Source organism: Pristiophorus japonicus, chromosome 4 (genome assembly GCF_044704955.1).
Source record: "Pristiophorus japonicus isolate sPriJap1 chromosome 4, sPriJap1.hap1, whole genome shotgun sequence".
NCBI classification, from domain to species: domain Eukaryota; kingdom Metazoa; phylum Chordata; class Chondrichthyes; family Pristiophoridae; genus Pristiophorus; species Pristiophorus japonicus.
In genome coordinates, this window is record NC_091980.1 from 184,487,964 (window position 1) to 184,512,039 (window position 24,076).

General features: G+C 44.4%; 1 protein-coding gene across 3 annotated transcripts in view; it reads right to left on the reverse strand.

Moving 5' to 3' along the window:
* Window positions 1–21,994: 21,994 nt before the first annotated feature.
* cox16 (cytochrome c oxidase assembly factor COX16) overlaps window positions 21,995–24,076 on the reverse strand; it is an 85,486-nt gene continuing 83,404 nt past the window's right edge. Inside the window, exons 5-6 of one of the 3 annotated variants that reach the window (XM_070878892.1) lie at window positions 22,300–22,446; window positions 21,995–22,081 (exon numbers count right to left, since the gene is read on the reverse strand). In XM_070878892.1, coding sequence (XP_070734993.1) covers window positions 22,418–22,446 — 29 coding nt within the window. In that variant the 3' untranslated portion in view covers window positions 21,995–22,081; window positions 22,300–22,417. Of the gene's footprint in view, window positions 22,082–22,296; window positions 22,447–24,076 lie in introns of all 3 variants that reach the window. The other 2 variants (XM_070878891.1, XM_070878893.1) reach the window with 2 other exon arrangements.

The following is a 24,076-nucleotide window of genomic DNA, read 5'->3' on the forward strand; positions in this document are numbered from 1 at the left end:
CGTCATATGTCAGTCCTGCCATCCCGGGAATCAGTCTGGCTTCCAGATCTCTTGGTGTTCACCACTGCGAAGTAATCTTCTGCAACTTGGTTACAGCGTTTCTTCATTTCTTTTAGTGGAACTTTTATGTGACCTCTGCTGGTAGCCAGCTCCTGGCATCTGTTCTCAATCACAGTAACTAGTGTATCCACTTCTTCCAGCAAGAAATTCTTGGTCCTTGGTCCGCATTGCATCTTGTATTGCTGCAGCTGCTCTCAGACACACACAGCACTTTTTCAAATGCTCTCAGACACACACAGCACTCCTTCTGCATGAAACTGCGATTTTTCAACACTCAGCACTCCTTCTGGCACACACACACAACTTGCTCTTTAAAAATGGCCAATTGTCAACTTGGAGCGCTACTGTGCATGCGTGGCCATTTCAGCGACGTCAAGACGTAAGTTTTTTTCCCGCGCATGTTTTTCGGCGCAGACAGCAGGCTCCACCCCCCTCCCCCCGAGGCAACTGGCCACGCTGCGCGGCTCCGGATTACAGTATAAAGATCGGGGAAAGTTTGGACATGTTTTTCTGGCACATTTCTGGACCTAAATATGCGGCGTAATTCTGGCAATATGCCAGAAAATGGGCTTGGGGAAAATTGAGCCCAATAAGCCAGCAGATGGCTGAGTGGCATAAGTGGACTCCCGCCCACCAAGATGCTGTATTCATGCAGGCGGGAGTCGGCGGGAGTTAGCACCAGAACAGGGGTGGACCGCTGCGAGGAGGCTGATCTGTTCCCGACTGTAGGTATGAAGATCCTGAAAAAAAAGTTAGTAAACTTTGAAAAAACATTTTTTGTTCACAGCGACTTACCTCAATGGTGTCCCTTGAAGGTCTTCCAATGGATTTTTTTTCTGATGATTTTAATTTTCAGGTCTTCATCCTCTGTGGGCCCGACTCTGTCCTCGGCGGCACTTGGGCGGCAAGCGCCTCTGCCGCCGAGAATGAGAGCGCCCAGATTGGTGCATCACAGATTTGCCACCCGCCGACCTTCGAGGGACCTGGGTGATGCAAACCCCGCCCAAAGAACTGTCAGGGACCTCAGCGGCCATCAGCGGTCCTTTGGGTGGCACTTGGACGTGCGGGGATCTTCATCAAATTCGGGCCCATGTCTTTTTCCAGAGGATAAACTGCTCTGAACGGGTATGACGTGGTTTCAGTTACTGTAAGGCACAGGGTAACAGAAGCACTGGGACATTGTACCAGTCTCTGGCTACCAAGACAGTATGTTATGCTGGTGACCTTATATATTTACACAAACCGTGCATCTGCACGAGACTTTACACAGCACATAAGTTGCTCACTTGGGCATGATCTAGTATATAAATAGTTGCCTGGTCTGTTCTGGTTCGAATGTGCATTAGAAAATTACAATCAATTCTCAACAGATCATGCTTTTTTGCATCAGTCTTTACCCTTTGTGTATTATGCACAGCATCAAGAGCCAGTATTTGATTTGCACTGTTGCTGAATGTCTATGGATGAAATGGATTAATCTCCATGGAGATGGAATACTTCCTTACGGAAGCTGGTGGAGCATAAAAAAAAAGCTTCATATATTTTGTCCCTTTGCTTTCTGTGGCTTTACTGTATACTCATTAGTGGAAGTGACCCACAAATCAATCAAGCCTCTGATAATCAATGTAACATAGGCATATACTCAAGTAAATCTAGATTAATTGGGTTCAAGTGTGCTGTCAAACTCTCCTCTTCACCATGGGACAAATTAAGGATGTAATAGATGGACTTGTGAAATGTTGATATTTCAACATCTAAAAATATTTGAACACAAAATTGAAGCTAAGGTACTTTGTTACCCTCAGCTGGATCAAATACAACAGCATTGCGAAATTGATATTTTGCTGTGGCATACTAAATGAATAATTAATCCATATTAGCCAACAGAAAGTACTGATATTTTAAATGTGCTGTTCTGCTCATTGGGCTTACAGTAACAAATCATCATTTTACTGTGGGGTGAGTTTTCATGGTGCCTTTTTCTTTAAAAAAAGGGAGCTGTTAAATTATACATGTGGATATTTCTGCTTGCTTATTGAACGTATGTAAAAGGTGAGTAAAGGCCAAAAATCTCATCCATATTCAGCTTGTTTATTAGACGATCTGCCCAGCCGCTCGTGATGCTGTATCCTGGGGAAGCATAAAAAAAAGATTTAAAAGTCGTGGCAAACCTCAGGAAAAAGCTCGATGAAATTCCTTCCCAACTCCCTATGGTAATCAAATGAGATGCAGAAGACATTACTAGGCATACTTAACCTAACCCATTACCTACCTCCAACTGGTCCAATTTCCTTAGGAACACAGAATGTGTGGCTTATCCTAACTTTTACTTACGGCAAACTCCCAGGGAAGCATGGTGCAAAAACATTGTGGGTTATAATTAGGGATTTTAATTTTTACATAGACTGGGAGAAGCAGAATAGCCCAAGTTGTAAAAGTAACAAATTTCTAGAATGTATTCGGAACTGTTTTCCAGAACAATATGTTTCGGAACCAACAAGACCTGATAGAGATAATGAAAGGGTTTCATTGGGCAGACATAGAAAAAATGTTTCCACATGTGGGGAGTCTAATATTAGAGGTCATAAACAATGTTCCCTTTAAGCTGCATGTCTGTGCAGCTGTCTGGAGGTCCCGCGCTGGCCAATCACTGGCTTTTCAATGGGGCATTTCGCCCAAGCGTGAAATTTTGAATGGGCCGCGTTGTCCATTGAAGGGGCTGCATACACCCCCAAATATTAGAGTGAACATTGGTCATAAATATAAGCTGGTCACTAATAAATCCAATAGGGAATTCAGGACCATCTCCTTTACACAAAGAATGGTAAGAATGTGGAATGCGCTACCACAAGGAGTAGTTGAGGCAAATAGCATAGTGCATTTCAGGGTAAGCTAGATAAGCACATGATGGAGGAAAGAATATGATGATAGGGTGAGATGAAGTAGGGTGGGAGGAGACTCGTGCGGAGCATAAATGACCAGTTAGGCCAAATAGCCTGTTCCTGTGCTGTAGACTCTAACCCTAACACAGGACTGGAAACAACCACCCATGAGGTCGGTCCCAAAAGTCATAGACATTACTCAGTTTCTCTCTCGAAACTATTCATTCAATTGCCCTGTCAAAACTATACATAATCCTCTCAAAATTGATAATATCCTCTGCCTGCACTACCTCCTGTATAGGCTATTCTATGCCACCCTCTATGTGAAGAAGTTGTAATTTAATTGTGCATTACCTTTTCATCCAAGTTTGAATCAAAGTCCCCTTTACAAGAGCTTGTGTTAATATTGATCATTCCGAGGCCCGGTTTGTCTATTCCTTTGAAGATCTTAAATATCTCAATAAACTAAGCTCTGTCACCTTGCTTCTAATGTAAACATCTCTAGTTTGTTCCTTATAATTGAGGTGCCAAATCCCATTTATCAACACACTTTGGGCTGGATTTTTGTTCTTTTGTGTTTTCGAGCCTTTCTGGGCACAATTTGCAGCGGAGCGAAAAATTTAGTGCAGGGATAAGGTTAGCACCAGAGCGAAGAACTTTCGCCAAATGATAGTTCATGAGGAGCGTCAGCGTTAACTCCAGCGTTACACCACAGACTTTGTGCGCCGGAGCCGAAAGTTCTGGCATTGCCGCAATCTGCTGTATTGCTCTTGTGCTTTTTTCCCCGTGCTTCCACCTTCTGGTTTCCTGTCACATACGCTAATGCAGGGTGTGGCCACATTCTGCACGCACATACGCAGTACAACCGGGGCTGAACCAGCCATTTCACATTTTGAATAGAGGAGGACGAGGGAAGACAGTTTGCCAGACGATTCAGCAACGAGGCTAATGAAGCTGTGAAATGGAGATGGCAGGAGTTGCATCTTTGGAGTGATTCTAGACCACTCCCATCAAAATCAAAAGAATTTGGAGAAACATCACAGAGGAGGTCTCTGCCTCAGACACTGTGGTGAGGACTGGCACACAATGCCGAAATAAATTTAATGATCTCACCAGGGTCGTCAGAGTGAATACCATTTTCATTCATGCACTCCTTCATTACTTCAAGGATAAATCTGACACACTATTTGTTCTCACTCTGTGGGTTGCCTCCTAAAATGCATGACATATAGATAGGCTTAGTTCAGCAACCTATTTGCCATGAATGATCTTTACACATTATTAAGATTGCTTTCTGAGATCTCATAAGATGGCTCTCCACTTCGATATCCTCCTCCTGATGAACCACGTGCAACTTCCAAGGCCATTAAACAGAGGACTCTATTACATTCAGACAGTAAGGCATAAGTGGCTATCTGTGCCACAAGAGCAGATGGACCCTCTTGTAACCATTCCCATTTTCATCTTTGCAGGCAAAGAAGTCTCATAATCGCCACGAGCAGGTACGGACAGGTCCGCCTTAGACCGTGCCACTCACTGACATTGAGGATCGAGTGGCAGGCCTCATCAGCATCACAGGTTGGGCAGCTACCACTGGGGGTGCTGAACCCCGCTCGGATACTGAGGACAAGTCCTGCACACTCTCTGGGCTGGGTTGGGGCAATGTCCTGCAGCTTCCCTGGACTAGGGTTGGGGCAATGTCATGCAGTGTCTTTGGACTAGCGTTGGGGCAATGTCCTGCAGTGTCTCTGAACTAGACATAATGAAATAGCGGCAGTTCTTTAAATGGGCCTATGCTCTGCGACCTTCCTCATGTCACCCTACCCCCTCCCCTGCTGCTAACCACTCGTCTGTTGCTTTCTACTTCCAGATGACCAGCCACAGGCGCCGCATCCCTCAAGAGACCCTTCCACATCATCTGGAGGAGGTGGAGGTGGAAGTGGAGGAGAAGGAGGAGGAGGAAGAAAAGGATACGGATAAGCCGACTCCGATGCAGCATCCTACGACCTCTGTTTCACCATTGGCACTCAGCTCCTCTGGGACAACGTGACGTTCTCGGGGTTCAAGGAATGCGAGGCTCCTGGGACCAGTGGCATGCAGCAACGCAGTGCTGGGGTTGAATCCCACGGGCCATCTCTCTGGAGGGTGAGTTGGTAAAGTTGGTCTGCTGACAGACAGGCAGATGTGGAACTGGACATGGTGGGAATGTCCAGGGAGAGCATCCAAATCAGCCGTCAGCTCCTTGATGATTGGGAAGGATTCTCGCGAGCATTGACAGTCTGAAAGCGACGATAACGGAGATAGGGTCACAGATTGTCAGTGCGAGCCATGATGCCAGCAAGGTCATCAATGCCCACACAAGGCTGGTGGCCTCCAGCAGTGACAGTGGAGTCCCGGAGAGTGTGGCGTGAACCTTTGCAGAATATGGCGCATCACAGGCACAAGCTCTGCTTCAGCTTGGGCAGGTGATGGTCCATGCCTGCCTCCATACTCTCTGCGTTCCCCACTGTCACACGGGAAGGTGATGGTTCCGAAGCAGGCCAGCAAGGTGCTAGAGGCCAGCCACATCGGTGACTGAGTGGCTCCAGGGATATGGGCGGTGGTGTCATTCCTCCGGATGATAGCATTCCATCTCCTCCCTACTCAGTCGCCAACCAAGCACCAGTGACGGTTGTCATCCAAACACCTGTGACTGGCAATGCCGATGAAGAGGCTTGCCAGTCAGAAGCCGGGCCTTCCATGCCACGAGCTGGTCCAGTGCGTCCCCAGGCGCCTTCTCTATTGTCTCCTCCCCCCAACTAAGCAGCGCTCTGGCAGCCTTACTGCACACCATCTTGGTGCCACTTTGATGAGGAGCAGCAGGCAAGGGAGGGGGATGAAGGAAAGAGGGGCACAAGACGATGGGCTGGCAGGATTTGATTTAATTATCGTAGTGCTGGATTATGTTAGTGATGCTGTATTATGTTCTGATAATGTTCCTGAATTATCACTGCTGGATGCATCTCATTATCTTATTTAAGAATCACAATGAAGGTTACAAAGTTTACAATGTTACAATGTTCAATACATTTTTTTGTTCACATTAACCATTCCTGTGTAGTGTCTCATTTGCAGAATAAGAGGAGGAATCGTCAACATGGTGGGATAGAGTGGGCAGGCAACAGTCAAATGTGCCGTTCACTCTTCAAGCAAAGCGTTCAATTACGAGCTGCCAATGTAAGGCTTTTGCAGCGGCAAAATCTCCACGATGCCTCCCCTGTGCTTGTGGAGGTGGTGTTGGCATGGGCTTCTCACCAGGCTCCTCTTCCTCCTCCCCCCTCTCTCCTGAGGTGGTCCTGCAATCCCCAGTGGCAATTCCTGTCCCCTCACGATGGCTAAGTTGTGTAGCATGCAGCACACCACAATGAACTCAGAGGCGCACTGAGGAGAGTATTGCAGGCAGCCTCCAGAGTGGTCCAGGCATCGGAAGTGCAGCTTGAGCACTCCAGTTGTCAGATGATGTTGCCCGTAACCGCATGGCTCTCATTTATAGCGATGCTCGGCTTCTATCTGAGGGTTCTGGAGGGGGGGGTCATGAGCCAGGTGGCGAGGCCGTAACCTTTGTCCCCCAGCATCCAGCTCTGGCCTTGTGCCTGACGCTGGAACATGCATAAGACACTGCTCTCATGCAAGATGAAAACATCATTATTGTTCCCTGGATATTGGGCATTGACTGCCATGATGCGCTGAGTATGGTCGCAGATGATCTGTACGTTCATGGAGTGGAATCCCTTTCGGTTTCGGAAAACGTCTGCATTCTGTAAAGGTGCTCGCATGTCCATATGTAACAATGCCCAGAAGTGTAGAGGCCCAAGGTACTATAATTAGAGTTGGCTCCTCAATGGCTCAGTTGATACACAGAGGCCTAGATCCCAGGTATAATGGTGGCGGGAGCACTGGAATTGACTTCAGAACTGCTGAGCTAGAGCAGGAGATAAAATAATCAGCAAGCATTCTTGCCCCTTGATATTTGTCCAGAGAAGAGTCAACACCCAAAATATAAATTGTTCTTTGTAGAAGCTGGAGCATCCGCATGTAGGTGCAGCACTTTCTTCCTCATTTCATATTGCCAGCGTCTTTCCTTTTCTTTCCAGTGATCGTTGCTAAAAAATGTGTACAATTGGATGATGGGCGAGGGCAGGATTGTGCTCAGTTGTGATGCTCCCATGTTCCTAACCTGCTGGCCACTTTGGGCAAAAGCTTCCGAGGTCCTATACCACCCAAAACCCCTCACATGCATTAGGCAACTTATTGGATAATTGTGAGTACGCTGCTCACCATTTTATGTCCATTAATATCAATAAACAGAATATCACAGAGAAAATACCCTGCGATTTTCCAATAAATCACCTACTGTATGCAAGACCCAGCCTGTGGTGTAGGGCCTCAAAAATCTCTGGCACTCGGTCTAGCATCACACATGAAGAACTGCCATTTAGGGGAATTACCAGAGAATGCCAACACCCAATGAACTGTATCCCAGCAACAGTCAGCACTATCAAAAGAGGAATGGAGAAAATCATAGTTATTACTGTGGATACTTTGACCGGCTTTCCAGCACTTGTGCCCCATCAGTCTGACACCTTGAGATACTACCAGTACTGTAAAGTGAGACAACATACAACTGCTAAAGTATCAGCCTTGGTTTCAGTAGTAGCACTCTTCTCAGAGTCAGAAGGTTATCGGTTTAAGACCCACTCCAGAGACTTGAGGACATAATCTAGGTGGGCACTTTAGTGCAGTAGTGACGGAGTGCTGCACTGATGGATGTGCCGTATTTGTATGAGATGTTAAATCAAGGTCGCTGTAAAAGATCCCACAGCATTATTCGAAGAAGAGCAGGGGACTTTTCCCAGTGTCCTGGCCAACATTTATCCCTCAAGCAACATCTAAAAATATTTGGGGTTAGATTTTACACTTTTGTGCAGAGCGCCCAAAAATCGGCGTTATTTCTGGCGTGGGCGGTAAATATGGGTTTTCATATTGCCGGATTGTCGCTCATTTTCAAAGCCCCTAGTCTTCATTTTAAAAATTGGGCGTTACCACGAGCGATCTGAAATGGGCGTTAGCGTTAAATCTCTGACCTTCTGCTGTAAAGTGTCACCGTCCTTAGCAACGGCTCATTTCCCGCGATTCAGGAGGTCAAGGGTCATCATTACATGTACATAAGAGACAGAGAGAGAGAGGGAGCAGAGAGGGAGTGAAGATGTGTGTGGTGTGGGTGCTTGTTTGGCTGCTTTGGGAGGCAGGAGGGAGAGTTTCGAGCTTTATAGCAAATTGTGCGAAAAAAGTTAGCTGTTACCAGCCAGATATTTTCACAAATTTGGTGCCTATAATGGAGGGAGTGGAGGAGGTGACACAGCATGCTGTGGAGACTGACGCTGGTGAGAGTTGTGAGCTGGGAGATAAACAATTGGGAGGACGAAAGAGAGAGAGGAGGTTCTCGGATGAGGCAAATGCCTCCCTCATGCAGGAGGTCGAGTTACGATGGGGTGATTTGACCCAGGGAGGGCTTGGGAAGCCACCCCAAAGGCCTACCAGAAGATATGGGCTGAGATAGCAGAGGTGGTCTCGTCGGTGACCAACGTGAGGCAACCAATGCCGAAAGCGATGGAACGACTTTGTCGGATCCGCAAGAGTAAGTATTACATTTATTTACATGTACTTATATATTTAAATAATTTGATTTGTAAGAGTCATGAGTGACTATAATCAGATGTGAGGTCTTTCACTTTTACCGGGAATGTTGTACTCAAAGCCTGCGGTCACGGTGCACGTCTTTCGGTAAAGAATGATAATTATCATAATAATCATGATTACATCTGTCAGTTATGTGTTGTATCAGTCTCTGTGACAGTACCTAGCAATATCATGCAATGATCTCATGCCATGTTGCCCTGTTACCTTTTACAGAATAAGCTATCGAGGAATAGGGCCGAGCAGAGGCGAACGGGTGGGGGGGGCCACCAGTCATCAGCGACTTCACTGACATGGAGGAGCGGGTGCTCACATTAGTGGGGAGGCATCCCCGGACGGCCACATAGGCAGTTGCAGATCCTGAAGTGATGCCACGTGAGTAAAGTATACACCATTGCGTGATGTAAAGTCAATAGATGCCACACCCACTCATATCCGAACAATAATATGATAGATGATTTCTAAAAGTGTCCTATAAATAATTCTGGCCTCGTGAGAATCATTGCAATGCAGAATGTGTTGATGGGCATGAAATGTGAAGTCTGTGATGATTTTGACAGCGGTGGTGCTTTTGTCATGCATATGCTGTGTGTAGCGGTGGACTCACCTTGTGACCCTAGCACCCCCTTCTCCTCTAATAACTTCATTTGTGTTTTGCAGCTCAACCAGCAGCGTGTCCCAAGGCAAAACCATAGAGGCCAAAAGGTGGGGGCGCGGGGCCGGACTCTCCTACATCTGGTGCTGAGGAGCTCCGATTCTCGCCCGTCAATTTGCTGGGTCCATTCTCAACGGATGAGAGCGCGGACTTTGAGGAGCCTGCATCACCAGTCTCCAGAAGGCATTCAACCCCCAAGACCATCTAGTGCTTCTCCAGCCATTCCCATCTCCACTCTGGAGGTACCGGGCCCAAGCACCTTGCCACAGGGCACCCCAGGTGCCCTCAGGATGGCGCCGACCCCGCGGAGGTTTTGTGAACGTGGCAGGTCTGCTCCACGAGCGCCAGATGAGAGGGGTGACATGGTAGAGTTGTCCAGGAGGACTGTAGACATAGGTGACCAGGTCCTACAGGCATTGGAGGGCATATCCCGACAGCTGGCCAGCATCTCTGGCACCATGACGGAGTACGTTCCACGGATGGCGGAGGCCCTGGAGACGATAGCCAGGAACACTCATGGCACAAGCCTCCCGGTGGTCCCAGAGCTCGGCACTCCACCCCTAGGCTCCGCACCCCCAGTGCCAACGACACGAGAGGCAGGAGCAAGATCCTGCTTCTGGATCTGAGAATGTTCCCACCTCGGTACCCTCCGCTCCCATACCCGTGCAACCACTGGCTCTGCCTTCACCCCACCCCCAATGAGACACCCCGAGGAGCGACTCGGCCAGGCGGCATGGAGCAAGGAGGGGAAGGGGTAGAGGTGGGGAGAAGAAAGGGAGGGGGGAAAGGAAAGTGAGGTGCATGTCCACAGGTGATGGCTTTGTTATATCTCCATCTCAGTGTATGCAATTTGTTGTAAGGTATGGGGGGAGGGGGCCACCCTCTTGGTTTGCATTTGTGTTCTATGTTGCTGTACATGTTGACCATTTGATTGCTGTCAATGTTCGAAAAAGTGGCGTTTTTTTGCCCATGATACTTATGATTTCAGACCAATGGTCATATTAGATGTTTTTTTATTTAACATATCTTTGTTGCGCATTATCTCAGATAGCTGGACCGTTACACACTGGTGATTCCTTAACATGAAAGGGTATAATTAAACTTAACTTCAATAAACTTAAACTTTAACTGGCACAAAGGTGATGCCCACCATTGATGTCTGAGCTGCACCCATATCAGTGTGTCAGCTTTGTCAATGCTCTTTTAGGCAAATCGCTCATTTATGAGCTGCTGACGTAAGAGTCTTGCAGCTTTGTAGCCATCACGGGCCCTTTTCTGCTACCTGGAGGGGGGCGTGGCTATGGTTGCACAGTTAGCCTGATTGTCTGGCCCTAGGTCAGCGTTCAGCCCCTCGTCCTCCTCTTCCTCTCTCTCCTGAGGTGGACCATCAGTCCCTTCTGACAATTCTTGTCCCCTCCTGATAGCCAAATTATGCAGCATGGAGCACAGTCCCTTCTGACAATTCTTGTCCCCTCCTGATAGCCAAGTTATGCAGCATGGAGCATACGGCCACGAATTGAGCTACCTGATCAGGATTGTATTGTAGCTCCCCTCCTGAGTGCTCCAGGCATCTAAAGTGCTGCTTAAGCATACTAATGGTTTTCTGGACCACATTGTGTGTGACTCTGTGACTCTCGTTGTATCGCTTCTCAGCCTCGGTGTGGGTGTCACGCAGGGGGTGGGGGGGTCATCGGCCAGGTGGCTAGGCCATATCGTTTGTCACCAAGCATCCAGTATTGTCCTTGTGGCTGACTGGTAAACATGTCAGATACAGCGCTTTCCCGCAGGACGCGAGCCTCATCGAAGCTGCCTGGAAATTTGGCATTCACTGCCATAATTATCTGGTTGTGGTCGACAACTAGTTGGACCTTCAGGGAGTGAAATCCTTTTCTGTTGCGAAAAACCTCTGCGTCCTGAGACGGTGCCTGCATGGCGATGTGCGTACAGTGTATTGTTCCCTGCACCTTAGGGAAGTTAGCAATTCGGTAGAATGCTGAGCCCCGTCAATCTGAGCCTCTGTGGTCATAGGGAAGCTGATAAAGTCCATCCTATGCACGTACAGGGCTTCAGTGACCTGTCTAATGCAGCAATGTTTGGCATGCTGAGATATAGCACAAGTGTTGAGCGCGGAGGTCTGAAAGAACATAGAACGACAGTGCCATGGTGACCTTGACCTCGACGAATAGTGATGTCCTGAAGGTGCTGGCAGGCTGCAGATCTTCCCTGATGAGCTGGCATATCTCGCTGATATCTCACTTGTGGAAGCGCAGTCTCCGAAGGCAGGTGTTCTCGGATAAGTCGAGGTAAGACCGCTTCTCCACTTCTATAAGTGCGGGGGGTGTATGGTCTGGTCCTCCTCATCAGTCTGGCCCATCTTAGATTGAGCACATAATGCTGTGTATTAGACGTTGTGCCATTTGCACTCTGCAGCATCTGCTTTGTAATCAATGCAGGCTGAGAAATGGCTGGCCCCATTCCAATAAAAGTATAATGCCGATTGTTCACAAGCAATAAATTTCCCCACTAAGACACCTACAGTAAAATCCAATCGTCCACAGTATGATAAAATGTCTGTTCAGATGGTCACATCACCTGAGAGGAACTCCAGAATACATCCAAACTCCCCCAAAGTTGAAGCAGCCTTTTCAATGAAGCGACCTGTGATTTACAAAATGGCCTCCACACCGCTGTGATAAGTTCAGATCAGTTCAACTTTTTCAGAACCTTTTTTTCGGCGAGCGAGATTGTGGGTGAGATGTGTGTGAGGTACTGAAAGTGACTCTGGGCAATATACTGGGTATTAGTTTCGGCAAATGTGATCTTTACGACAAAAAAAAGTGGCCGGCCAGTATTATTGAATCTCACTGTTAATTACGTGCTGAAAATAACGCTGGGCGATATTATGGGGGTTAGGTGCGCCCATTCTGATGATTCCTCCAAAAAAAAGTGGGCGGGCGGTATTATTTTTTTCTCGGCGTTACATACATGACGAAAGTAACGCTCAGCGATAAGTGTCCGAGAAATGGGCGTCAGTTTCCATTTTGTGCCTAAATGGGCGATATATGGGCGTTACACCTCATTTCAGCATTAAAATGGATGTTAAGTGGGCGGTATGCATGCAAAAATAATGGAAAATCTAGCCCTTGATCTGTACACTGTCCAGTATCTCAAATGAGAGCCTACACAAGTGCTGGCAGGCTCCTTGGTTACAGAGAGATATTGTAGCTCAGCCCAGTCCTGCTCTCTCTCAATATTCGCACAGTGCTTCCAGCATGTGTTGTTGAATAGTGATCAAGACATATTGTGAACACAGTTGCAAATCTCTATATCCATTTTTTAGTACTCATTGGTATAATAGTTTCTAAGAATTCAAAATGCTTTTAATGCCTCCATGCCAACAGTGTGACCTGTCAAATCCGCATCGCCACGTTAGCTCAAAACTTCGGTGGGATTTTCGGGTGATTTGTGACCGGGTTTTTGCCGCGTTTTGTCCCTCCATGGCGAAAACCCGGTCGCTAAGCCTGGTCGCGCTCCTCGGTTCCTTGTTTGCGGCGACGCTTGGAAGCACCACCGGGGAGAGCTGCACCGGACGTGTAACGACTTGGATTGCGTTGCCGTCCGAGGTTCGGCACTCACCTGACCCATACGCCGCATCCAAAACAGGCCCTGCCAGCAGCGGTAAGTTGGAAAACCTGAAAATAAGGTAAGTTAAAGTTTTTATTATTTTTTTTTTTGCAGCGATTTGTTAGGTAAGAATCTTGATAATGTTTTTTGAATTTTTTTTTAACTGCCTCCCAAGGCCTCTCTTGCAGCACTCCCAGCCCCGCACTAAAGTTGCCGAGGATTGCGTTGTTGCGCTGTGAATAATTGTGCAATATCTCCCTTTGCAATGCGCAGACCCCAAAGGCCGAAAGTTAGGCCTTAAATCGGTAATGCAGTGAAAACGGTAATTTTCACATATTGCTTACATTTTCGCCCAAAAACGGAGAAAACCGAAAATCCAGCCCATTATGTTTTAGTGTAGTGAGAATCTGGAAACAACACAAAGTGTCTCCAAGTACTGCTGTAAATATCTATTATGCATTACTTATCCATAAAGTCATTAAAAAGCATAACTCAAAATGCAATAATGAACAATGAGGGAGACATTGGGTTCCCTTGCACCTCCCATTAACACCCCTTTAAGGGAGGGAAGGTGCCACTGAACCCAGCAGGACTGCACGACTCAGTATGTAGCACTGATAAGTCTCCGCCCCGCCTGCTGCAGTTAGCACTCCACTTCCTTCTTGGAGCGCATACTGCAAATTTTTTTAAAGTTTGAAATTGTTAGCGTTGCCGCTAACTTTTCAAACTTTATAAAATTAGCGGCCCAAATAGCCCAATCTCACATATTTAAAATTAATTGAAATTAAATGTAATTAAATGTTTTAGAAAAAAAAATATTTTTTGGAATTTTTTTTAACGTGTTTTAAGAGTTAAAAATAAACGTACCTTAATGGACAGGGTTTTTAACATAAAAATGAGTGATTAAATTTAATTTTTCTATGCTAGTAAAAGTAAGCTATGCGCCTGCTTTTACCAGACGTAAAAGTTTGAAGGACATTCGCTGGGCATGAGTTGGGCAAATAGCCCAATCTCTCCCGCGCAGATGTTCTTCCTGCGCGGGAGAGATGGGCTATTTGACAGATCGGAAAAGCCAGTTTTTGGCGCCTGCCTATCACGCCAAGTACCGGCTTTTGTGAGGCCTCGCCGGGTGCGTGCGCACTTTGTACGGACCCAGCGAGGACGCAATTTTCGGCCCACTAAACCACAGTCGGAACTGCCTCGTCAGGTGGACGTAAAAGATCCCATGACGCGGTTCAAAAAGGTAAAAAATTCTGGTCCTTGGCCAATATTCATCATTGAACCACCACCAAACAAATTAACTAGTCATTTATCTCATTTGTCGATCTCGCCATCTCACATGGCCTCGCTACGCCCATGGTGTCAATCACAGATAAGGCCATCTCTGATCAGTTCCTTGTAACCCTCTCCACCTACATCCCCATTCCGCCTCCCAACCCCACTTCCTTCTGTGTCCGCCCCTGGTAAAAGCTCTCTCCCAAGTTACTTACAACTACACGTTCAAATTCCCAATTGTCCAGCCTTTGGTCCTCCATTCACAACATTTCTACAGCTACTAATCTGCTCAATCACACCCTCACCTCCAACTTTGATGCCCTTATCCCCAATAAAACCATTACTCTCTCACACCCTGGTCATTCCTCCTGGTATGGCCCCTATTTCCACTCCCTTAAGTCCAAGGGACACAGAATTGAACTTCTATGGTGGACAACTGGTTTAACTGATCCATCGCTTGTTCTGGCTGGACCACATGAAGCACTATCAGGTTCTGTTCTCCTCTGCCAAAACTGCTTTCTATTCCAGGTTCATCCTGGGGATGCAAAGATAACCCCTGGCTTCTCCTCGCACTACAAACCATCTTCTTAAATCCTTTCCCATCTTCTCCGCCCTCACCTCCAACAAGTATGAGAAGTTCACGGACGACTTTGTCACAAAGGTTGAGACTATCCTTTCAGCTGCCGCTGCTGCTTCTCTCCCTTTCCCTAGCCCACCAGGCCAAACCTTCCATAAGGTTTTCCCCTGCCCTAGCCTTGAACTTGCATCTTTCTCCAGTTTCTCTCCTATCTCCCCTGATGCCCCCTCCAAGATCATCTTGTCCATGAGACCCACTTCCTGCTCCCTTGACCTTATTCCCACCAAACTGTTGACTAACCTTCCTGGCCCGTTAGCTGATATTGTTAATGGTTCCCTCTCCTCAGGGAGTCTCCCTCCCTTCAAATCCGCCATCATCAGCTCTTCTTTAAAAAAACATCTTTGACCCCTCTGTCCTTGCAAACTACCGCCCCATCTCCAAACTCTTTCCTCTCCAAATTCCTTGAATGTGTTGTCGCCTCCCAAATCCATGCCCATCTTTTCCACAACTCCATGTCTGAATCCCTCCAATTGAGTTTCCGCCCCGCAACAGTACTGAAATGGCCTTTATCAAAGTCACAAATTACATCCTATGGGACTGTGACCATAGTATACTATCTCTCCGCATCCTTCTCCACCTGTCTGCAGCCTGTGACATGGTTGACCACACTATGTACCCTCCAACATTTCTCCTCTGTCCTTCAGTTGGGTGGCATTGCTCTCACTTGGTTCCATTCTTATCTATCCAGCCACAGAATCACCTTCAATGGATTTTCTTCCCTCTACTGCACCATTATCTCTGTAGTTACCCATGGATCTATCCTTGACCAAGTCCTCTGTCTCATCTACTTGCAGCCCCTTGGCGACATCATCTGTAAATACATCAGGTTACACATGTAAGCTGAAACTACCTCATCATCACCTCTCTTGAACCCTCCACTGTCTCCGATTTGTCAGTTTGTCACAGCTTGTCCGACATTCTGTATAGGATGAGCAAAACTTTCCTCCAGCTAAATATTGGCAAGATCGAAGCCATTGTCTTTGGTCTCCGCCCTAGCCACCGACTCCATCCCTCTCCTTGGCAACTGTCTGAGGCTGAAGTCACTGGCTGTGAATAAGATCTCATGAGGTCAGAAGATAAAAAATTAAACCAAAAGCAATATAAATATGCAAGGAGCAAAATTTGGCATTATGTTCTTTAAGCTACACAGGAAAAAGTAGGAAAGTTTCCCCCAAAAATATATTTTCTACTAATGTAGATGGTAATTTTAGCAACTCCAGTGGTTTTAGTCCAAAATGATTAATAAAAAAGACTTGCATTTATATAGCACCTTTCATGACCACTGGAAGTCTCAAAGTGCTTTTACAATGAAGTACAATTAATATAAGAGGGATTTATTTTGTTTGCCATTTGGAGGAATGTAAAAAAAAGTAAATTCATACAGTACTTTAAAACAAAGTACATTTCTGTGTTTATCAAGTTGAGGAATGTTCGTATTGGGCAATGGATCTTGTAGAACCCAATGCCAGCATTAAATGCAGCTAGGTATGGCAGTGCCAGACATAAACAACGTCTAATTTTCTCTACATCAATACTGATAATACAGTAATATGTTTTAAATTATGAGTTTATTTTAGTTTCATTAGATGTTATGTTTAATTGCATCAGTGGTGCGTCCTCAATTGCTGGGCTGCTTGTGCAGTTGCCTTTGTTAGCAACGTTGGGGCGACCAATAACACCCCTAATGGTTTATTTAAAACAGGCAACCACTCAGTAGTGCTATCTACTCGAATTGACTACCTGCAACAAATTGTTAAAGTAAATCACATTTTCAATGTGGAATTACACACACTAACATCCAGTAATGTATGCTCTAATATAGAATAACAAGAGGTCCAGTGGGACACCATTAAACATGATCTATAGGCTTGGGGGAACTTACTGCTTGCAGTCAATAAACCTGTACTTACTTTCAATTTTCACTTCAGTGTTAATACAGTACTTAAATTAAGCCCAAAATTACATTTCACATTTAATAGGATAAAGATTGGAATTGTTATTTTTAACACTGGCGAATTTCCTGAGGGCGGAATTTCTCAGTGCAGTTTCTGGGTTTAGTTTATTATATACATGCGTAGGAATGTGTTTCAAGGCTGCAAAGTGATCGAGAGGTTCGGAGAACAGTTGCTTCGTTAACAAATCCAATTTGACTGAATTAATGCTCTGGATCACATCAAAAATTGAAGGAAAAGTGGTTGTGGCGGTATTATAAACCAACTGTGGTTCAACATAATCAGCGCGTATTACATTTTCTTCTGGTGTTTAGAAGGTACTGATGTGCTGCAGTACAGCAGGTCCTCTGGTACCTCACCCAAGTGGACGCTCTTGGTATGCAAACTTGCACAGCAAGTGACATCAGGCTATTTGATCACCGAGGGCACCTGGAGGCTGATCGGCTCCCCACTGGACTTTCGTGTGCATTTTCAAGCATAAGGTGACTCAAGGTCATGAACCCTGGCTGATCTTTGTTTATCCAGGGTGACAGAAATCATTTGCAGCGCCTTCACCACTGCCCCGACTGAAATCAGCTGGGCTGTCCAGAAGAGATTAATCCTTCCTTGTCATCTTGGCTGAGTTTTTTTCCCGAATGACACTTTGGAGTTGTGTGTTGTTTCAGTATCAGGCTTTTGGTGAGGATGTGCACTAAGGGATTCATTATCAGTCTCAGCATCATACTGAACCTTTAGAAGTAACCATATTTATTTGCAATTGATCTTAAATTAGGCTAAATATCCAATACAAACATTTTTTGCTCGTTATAAAATTAAGTTATAAAATATTATGCAGTAATAGGTTATTTTGCAATTCCATAGAATATTGCTTTCCAATCCCAGATTAATTGTGTGTTTTCTATGATAAGAACAACCTTTCTTTGGATTTATGAAGGAAAAGCAGATTAAAGTTGCTAATTTAGCTAGTTGCCATATATAAAATGTGCTATAATATCCTTCTTGTAGAATCGAACAGTCCCTATTGAGATGGAAGCACTGTTCACTCTATACCAATGAAGAGAGGTGTATGGGAGCAATGTAATTTGCTCACTCTTTCCCTTACACAAGGGAGTCAGTCATTGCTGAGTTAAGAAACTCACCCAGTGGAGAGTCACAGGGTTTGGAGAATCTCAGAAGCCTGCTGCTCCACGTTGCAGTTTATCAGTGAGCTGGCAAGTCTACACCATTGAGACTTCCTACTTCAAGTGAACATTTAAATAATGTTGTGAATAACTGAGGCAATGAGATTTTTAATGCAGATGCTGTTTGAAAGTGGAGCTTCTGCCATCTGTAATCAGCAGTACAGAAGAGTCAGTGTGTCTTGTCTTGATAGCTGCTGTTTTTGAAGTATCCTCAGTTATGCCAAGGAATTCGCAATCAAATCTGGCCAATCAGAATGCTATATTTTCTAAATTAACAATTACATCTCAAATAACCACAGTTCCACCATAACACCTCACTATGCAGAACAGTGTGTTTTAAAGAGCACTTCTACCCAAGCCGAGTGCCAGTAAAACCACTACAAGGACATTTACACCAAAGAAAAGCAGAATGAAGGTAGCTGATCGACTTTGTCACAAGCAACAACTTGTATTTATATAGCGCCTTTAATGTAGTAAAACATCCCAAGGCGCTTCACAGGAGCATTATCAAACATATTTAAGATACCGAGCCACGTAAGGATATATTAATGCAGATGACCAAAAGCTTGGTCAAAGAGTTAGGTTTTAAAATGAATTCAAGGAGGAGACAGAAGTAGAGAGGTGGAGAGGTTTAGTGAGGGAATTCCAGAGCTTAGGGCCTTGGAAGCTGAAGGCACTGCCGACAATGGTCGAGTGATTAAAATCAGGGATGTTCAAGAGACCAGGCTTGGAGGAGCGCAGATATTTTGGAGGATAGTGGGGCAGGAGAAGGTTACAGATAGGGGTTGGCAAGGCCATGGAAGGATTTAAAAACAAGGGCGAGAATCTTAAAATTGAGGCATTGTTTAATCGGGAGCGAATGTAGGTCAGTGAGCACAGGGGACCCTATAATCAGAGTAATGACATTTGGAAAATCATACCACAATTAAGCAGAGTCCGCATGTTTTTATGAAAGGGAAATCACGTTTGACAAATTTGCTGGAATTCTTTGAAGATGTAACGAGCAGGATGGATAAGGGGGAAACCAGTGGATGGGGTGTATTTGGATTTCCAGAAAGCATTCGATAAGGTGCCACATAAAAGGTTACTGCACAAGATAAAAGTTCTCAGGGTTGGGGGTAATATGTTAGCATGGATAGAGGATTGGCTAACTAACAGAAAACAGAGAGTTGGGATAAATGGGTTATTTTTCAGTTGGCAAACACTAACTAGTGGGATGCCGCAGGGACCGGTGCTGGGGCCTCAACTATTTACAATCTATATTAATGACTTGGATAAAGGGACCGAGTGTAATGTAGCCAAATTTGTTGATGATACAAAGTTGGATGGGAAAGCAAATTGTGAGGAGGACACAAAAAAATCTGAAACAAATAAGATAATGAGGGGGCTCGACAAGGTGGATGCAGAGGATATTTCTACTCATAGGGGAAACTAAAACGAGGGGAAAAAGTCTCAGAATAAGGGGCCGCCCATTTAAAACTGAGATGAGGAGGAATTTCTTCTCTCAGAGGGTTGTATATCTATGGAATTCTCTGCCCATAGAGAGCTGTGGAGGCTGGGTCATTGAATATATTTAAGGCGGAGATAGACAGATTTTTGAGTGATAGGGGAATAAAGGGTTATGGGGAGCGGGCAGGGAAGTGGAGCTGAGTCCATGAACAGATCAGCCATGATCTTATTGAATGGCGGAGCATGCTTGAGGCACCAGGTGGCCTACTCCTGCTCCTATTTCTTATGTTCTTATGGTCATATTTTGAATCATAATTGCTCTTGCATTCTACACTCTTCCTGTACAAAACAACATTTTTTAAAGTTTCACAGCAAAATGCTTAGTGGACACAATTAGATATGTATAAGGATCTAATCTGGTATTTCAATAGGGATAGTCAGAAAATAATCTTGGAAAACTATTTAAGATACTATGAACTCTTATTTTCCTTCTCTAATTCATAATTTTAAAACTATTTTGTTCTTCCCATTCTTTATTCCCTGGCGCCTTTTCTGCCATGCACCATTCCCTACCCACAAGATACAGGGCACCTTCTTGCTCCTCTAGCACAGTTCCTCCCAAATAGACACCTGCTGAGGAAAACCATGCAATGAGAAAAAGCCATTTGACTCATTATGTCCATTCCTCCCATTCGGGCACAGCATATCCCGAAGTTACTTAATTTCATGACAGAAATGAACACTTAAAAGTTCTCAGAAAGGACTCTGGAATTTCTTCCCGATTCCCCTGAATGAAATCAAATAAAAATTCCAGGATATCAATCTGAAGTTACAATTATTCAACAGGTGACATTCCATCGTGACCAAAATGTGCTTCTTGTCTGTATTAAATTGATGATTGAGAGTCTTTATGGCTGAAATAATACGAGGGGTTATAATCCTATAGTCACCTTGCATTTCTCAATGGAAAAACTATTAGCTCAGAAACCAGACAGGCTGCAGTCGACGCCACCATGTATAAAGTGTCAGGGAAATACAATTACGAGGGTTAAGGTGTTAATTGGGATATATGGCCGCAGATTTCGCATTGTACGGCAAACGGTGCATTGTCAAGGATTGACTACATATTTAATATTGATAAGGGAAATGCAGCTTTTTTGCTGCAAGATAACTTCAGTAGGTGTTGGATTGTATTTCTGTGGGTAGGATGTTTTATTAGAGAGTTCATTTGTTAATTTTTCAGCTACAAAAAGATTGTTTCTGCCAATCCAGCAGATAAAATAGGCTAGTTTGAAGCTATGACGTATTTCACAGTGTAAAAAAGTGAGATTCTGTTTTAAAGTCTAAATATAGAAAGTGAGTGGCACCTTATTTATGTATTGAGGAGAGTGAAGTATCTGATTCACTGTTATATAATATATACTGCCATTTCCTTGTTTTACGTAAATAAACTTTCCATTGATTTAGAGCCTGAGTCTTGGTCTTAGAGTGTATATTCAGTCTGCTTTTTGAAGAGGAGATGCACATAGCAGCATGTGATGCATTCCAGCAGCTAGTGTACTGAGTAATGCTTCTTCTGTTACAATCACTGGATCTCACCATCATTTACCAGGATATTGGCATGCAATTTGCTGAAAGTTACCATTTCTTCTTATAGCAATGCAAGTCTATGTTCACAAGCGTCTAACTTGGGCCAAGGCTATTTTGGACATTGAAGGGGATAGGCAAAATGAGATGGGCACATCCTTCCAATATTTAATTTAATGGTTAGCATCAAGGTTACATTCTTTTTTTTCCTGAAGAAACTGAAGTGGGATACCAAAAAAAAGCAAAATGACCACCAGTGTTTCTCTGGGGGTCAGCTTTAGCAAACGATTAACTGAACAAACTAAGTTCCAGTAAGGATTCTGTCTATTCAGTGAAAATGCCTCAAAAGGTATTCAGAGAATCTCTAAGTGTGTGCAATTATAGGGATAATTATACAAATACAGGAAACAGACACATTGCTTGCTTCCGGGGCTCTATAATAAACGCTGACACGAACAAGCTCAGAAGAAGCGGCATCTCGCACAGGTCCAGTGTAATGTTAATTTAGACCTACTGGAAGTGGTTGCTAGGAAACAGAGGAAGACTGCTGCTTGAGAGCAGTGTCCTAATAGTTACTGGAGAAATAAAGAAAAACATAGCATTTGGCTGTAACTTCCTACGGCAATAGTTTAAAACTCACTTTGCACTGTTAATGAAACCTTCTGGGACAATTTTATTTAAAAAAAAACTGATTTCATATATTGGAACAGATTTACAATATAATCAGCAGATCCTCTTTCACACTCTGCCATTTTAAATTACAATGTTTCAATAACATTCCATTGTTATTAAATCAATGCAAAAATACAAACATGTTCAATTTTTACATTTTTCAGAAAACCCACCAGCTCAGGTCTTCAATTCAGCTCTGCCAGATATCCAGTTAGCAGATGTACATGTCGAAGAATTAGTGCTTCATGTTAATATTGAGTTCTGTTTGCAGTTTGAGTCTTCCGTTGCTGCTCTTGGAGAGTTTTAGAATCTTCCCAGGGACGTGGTCCTCGGATGTTTACCCACTCATCCAAGTTACGTTCTTGTAGTTTCTGTTTTTAAAAAAAAGTTATACATTCTCACTGTCTCACAAATATATCCAAGCATTATGTTCTTGCATTAATCAAAAAAAAAATCATATAGCCTATTGAAAACCGATTGGATAATGTAAATGGCAGTAATTCATTGGTTTGAAGGCCATGTCAAGCATTTTTACAAATGCAAAAGACTCTGCGCCCCTTCTAAAGAAGCACTTAAATTTTATTACCACCTCTCTGCAGTTACAATGCTATTCTCGATGGCAATGCTTCCTCTCCCCCTGCAGAGCTGCTGCTCCATGTGTTTCTGTTTATGGCTGTTTTTGCTATAGGATGTCGCTGCACTAGGATTCAGCACTTGCCTCTCTTCTTGCTCTTCACTGAAAGAAAAAAAGGAAAGTCTATTGGGAGACATTTGCCTTTCTTATTGAGCTCTCACTTGTGCTATGGATTCTTGCTTTCCAATAGCATCCTGTTGTTTTCTCACATTTGAATGCAAGGGAAAAAGAGGGAACAGTGCTAAATGCTGGCACAAGGAACATGAAGAAAGGAAGACCTTGGGAGAATAAAACACTTCCATGCATAAATAATTTTTCTCCTCCCTTCCCAAGTCACTTATTTTTCTTCTCCTTTCTCTTTTCCTATTCTGCATTTATTTCCTTTAACAAAAGAATATTTCAGAAATTAATTTAAGATGCGGTCCTGCTTTCTTGTCACTCTTTAGCAAGCTGTTAAAGAAGTCAAATGGGATTATCTTCCTTCTCCCTCCTCTTTGTGGGGAAATACCAGGTCTTTCTCTGCATGGAAATGTCCTGCAATCTCACAGCTGCAGTCAGGAGCACACTGCTTGGGAAGCCGCAGAGGCTCCCCTGCTCGAATGGAGCAGTGTACGGAGCTTGTCAAAGTGCCCTTGAGAAAGACATTTGCTTGGGATTGTAGCCCTCAGCAAAGAGCTTGTGAGCTGCACTGCTTTAAAAGTGGGAAGCCACTCATTCATCACATCGACTTCAGCGGCACTTCCCGTGTGCAATATGTATAATTAATTTATCATGCTGCACATCAGCTTCCATCCCGAATTACTAACACTCAAAGTAATACCCAAATTATTCACCTATCCGAACAAGGGTATCCCCAAACTGTTCAGATAAACAGAATCATTTTGTGCTTTCTGTACAGTAACAGGGTTTAATGAAAGAGCAATAGGACATGATGCTATCATGTACAAGGTAAGACAGGGTTCATTACTATATTCCTTCTTGCCCACCAGAAATATCACCATACCAAACTTTGCCAAATCTTCTACTCTCAAAAACTTGCTCCTCTCGTCCCCAAAATCCCACTATGGAGAACAACGTCCTGGATTTAAAGTTATAATTAGCAAAAGCTGAGGTTGACAATCATTGCTGAATTAAGGGCAGTTTTATGCTTATGACCACTTGGAACCCATGTTCTATTTGAGACCTCGGACCATCACAGCCCACAGGGAAAGGAGACTTTTATCCTATTAGTTTTGGCTGCACAATATTTGAACTCAAGTCTTGGACATGGTAGGGGGCAATGTTTCAGCTGATGCACCACTGAGTGCCCAGCACTGCATTCCAAACCTCAACAATGAGAAGGTCTGTCCTCTCAGTGCATGAGGGATCTAACTGTATACAAGGAAAGATTCCAAACATTTCCTGGATTGTAGAAAGATGCTTTTATAGGAATCAAGAATTTAGGAATGCTTTGCACACATAAAAATGCTAACCCATCAAAAATTCTCATAATAGCCCTTATAATAGTGTTGGGTGTCTGCAGCCAAATGTGCACTGAATACCACAAATAGTGATACAAATGTTGTATCCTAGTCATCACTGCACCAACATCCTGCAGATGGAGTCACAGGTTAGACATATTGGGGTCAAAATTCAGGCCTGTCAGAAAGCTGGCGCACCTACTTTTTTTTTTAAAAACACGTTTTTACCATCGGGTCCGACGAGGCGGACTCCTGATCCATTTTCACCTCTT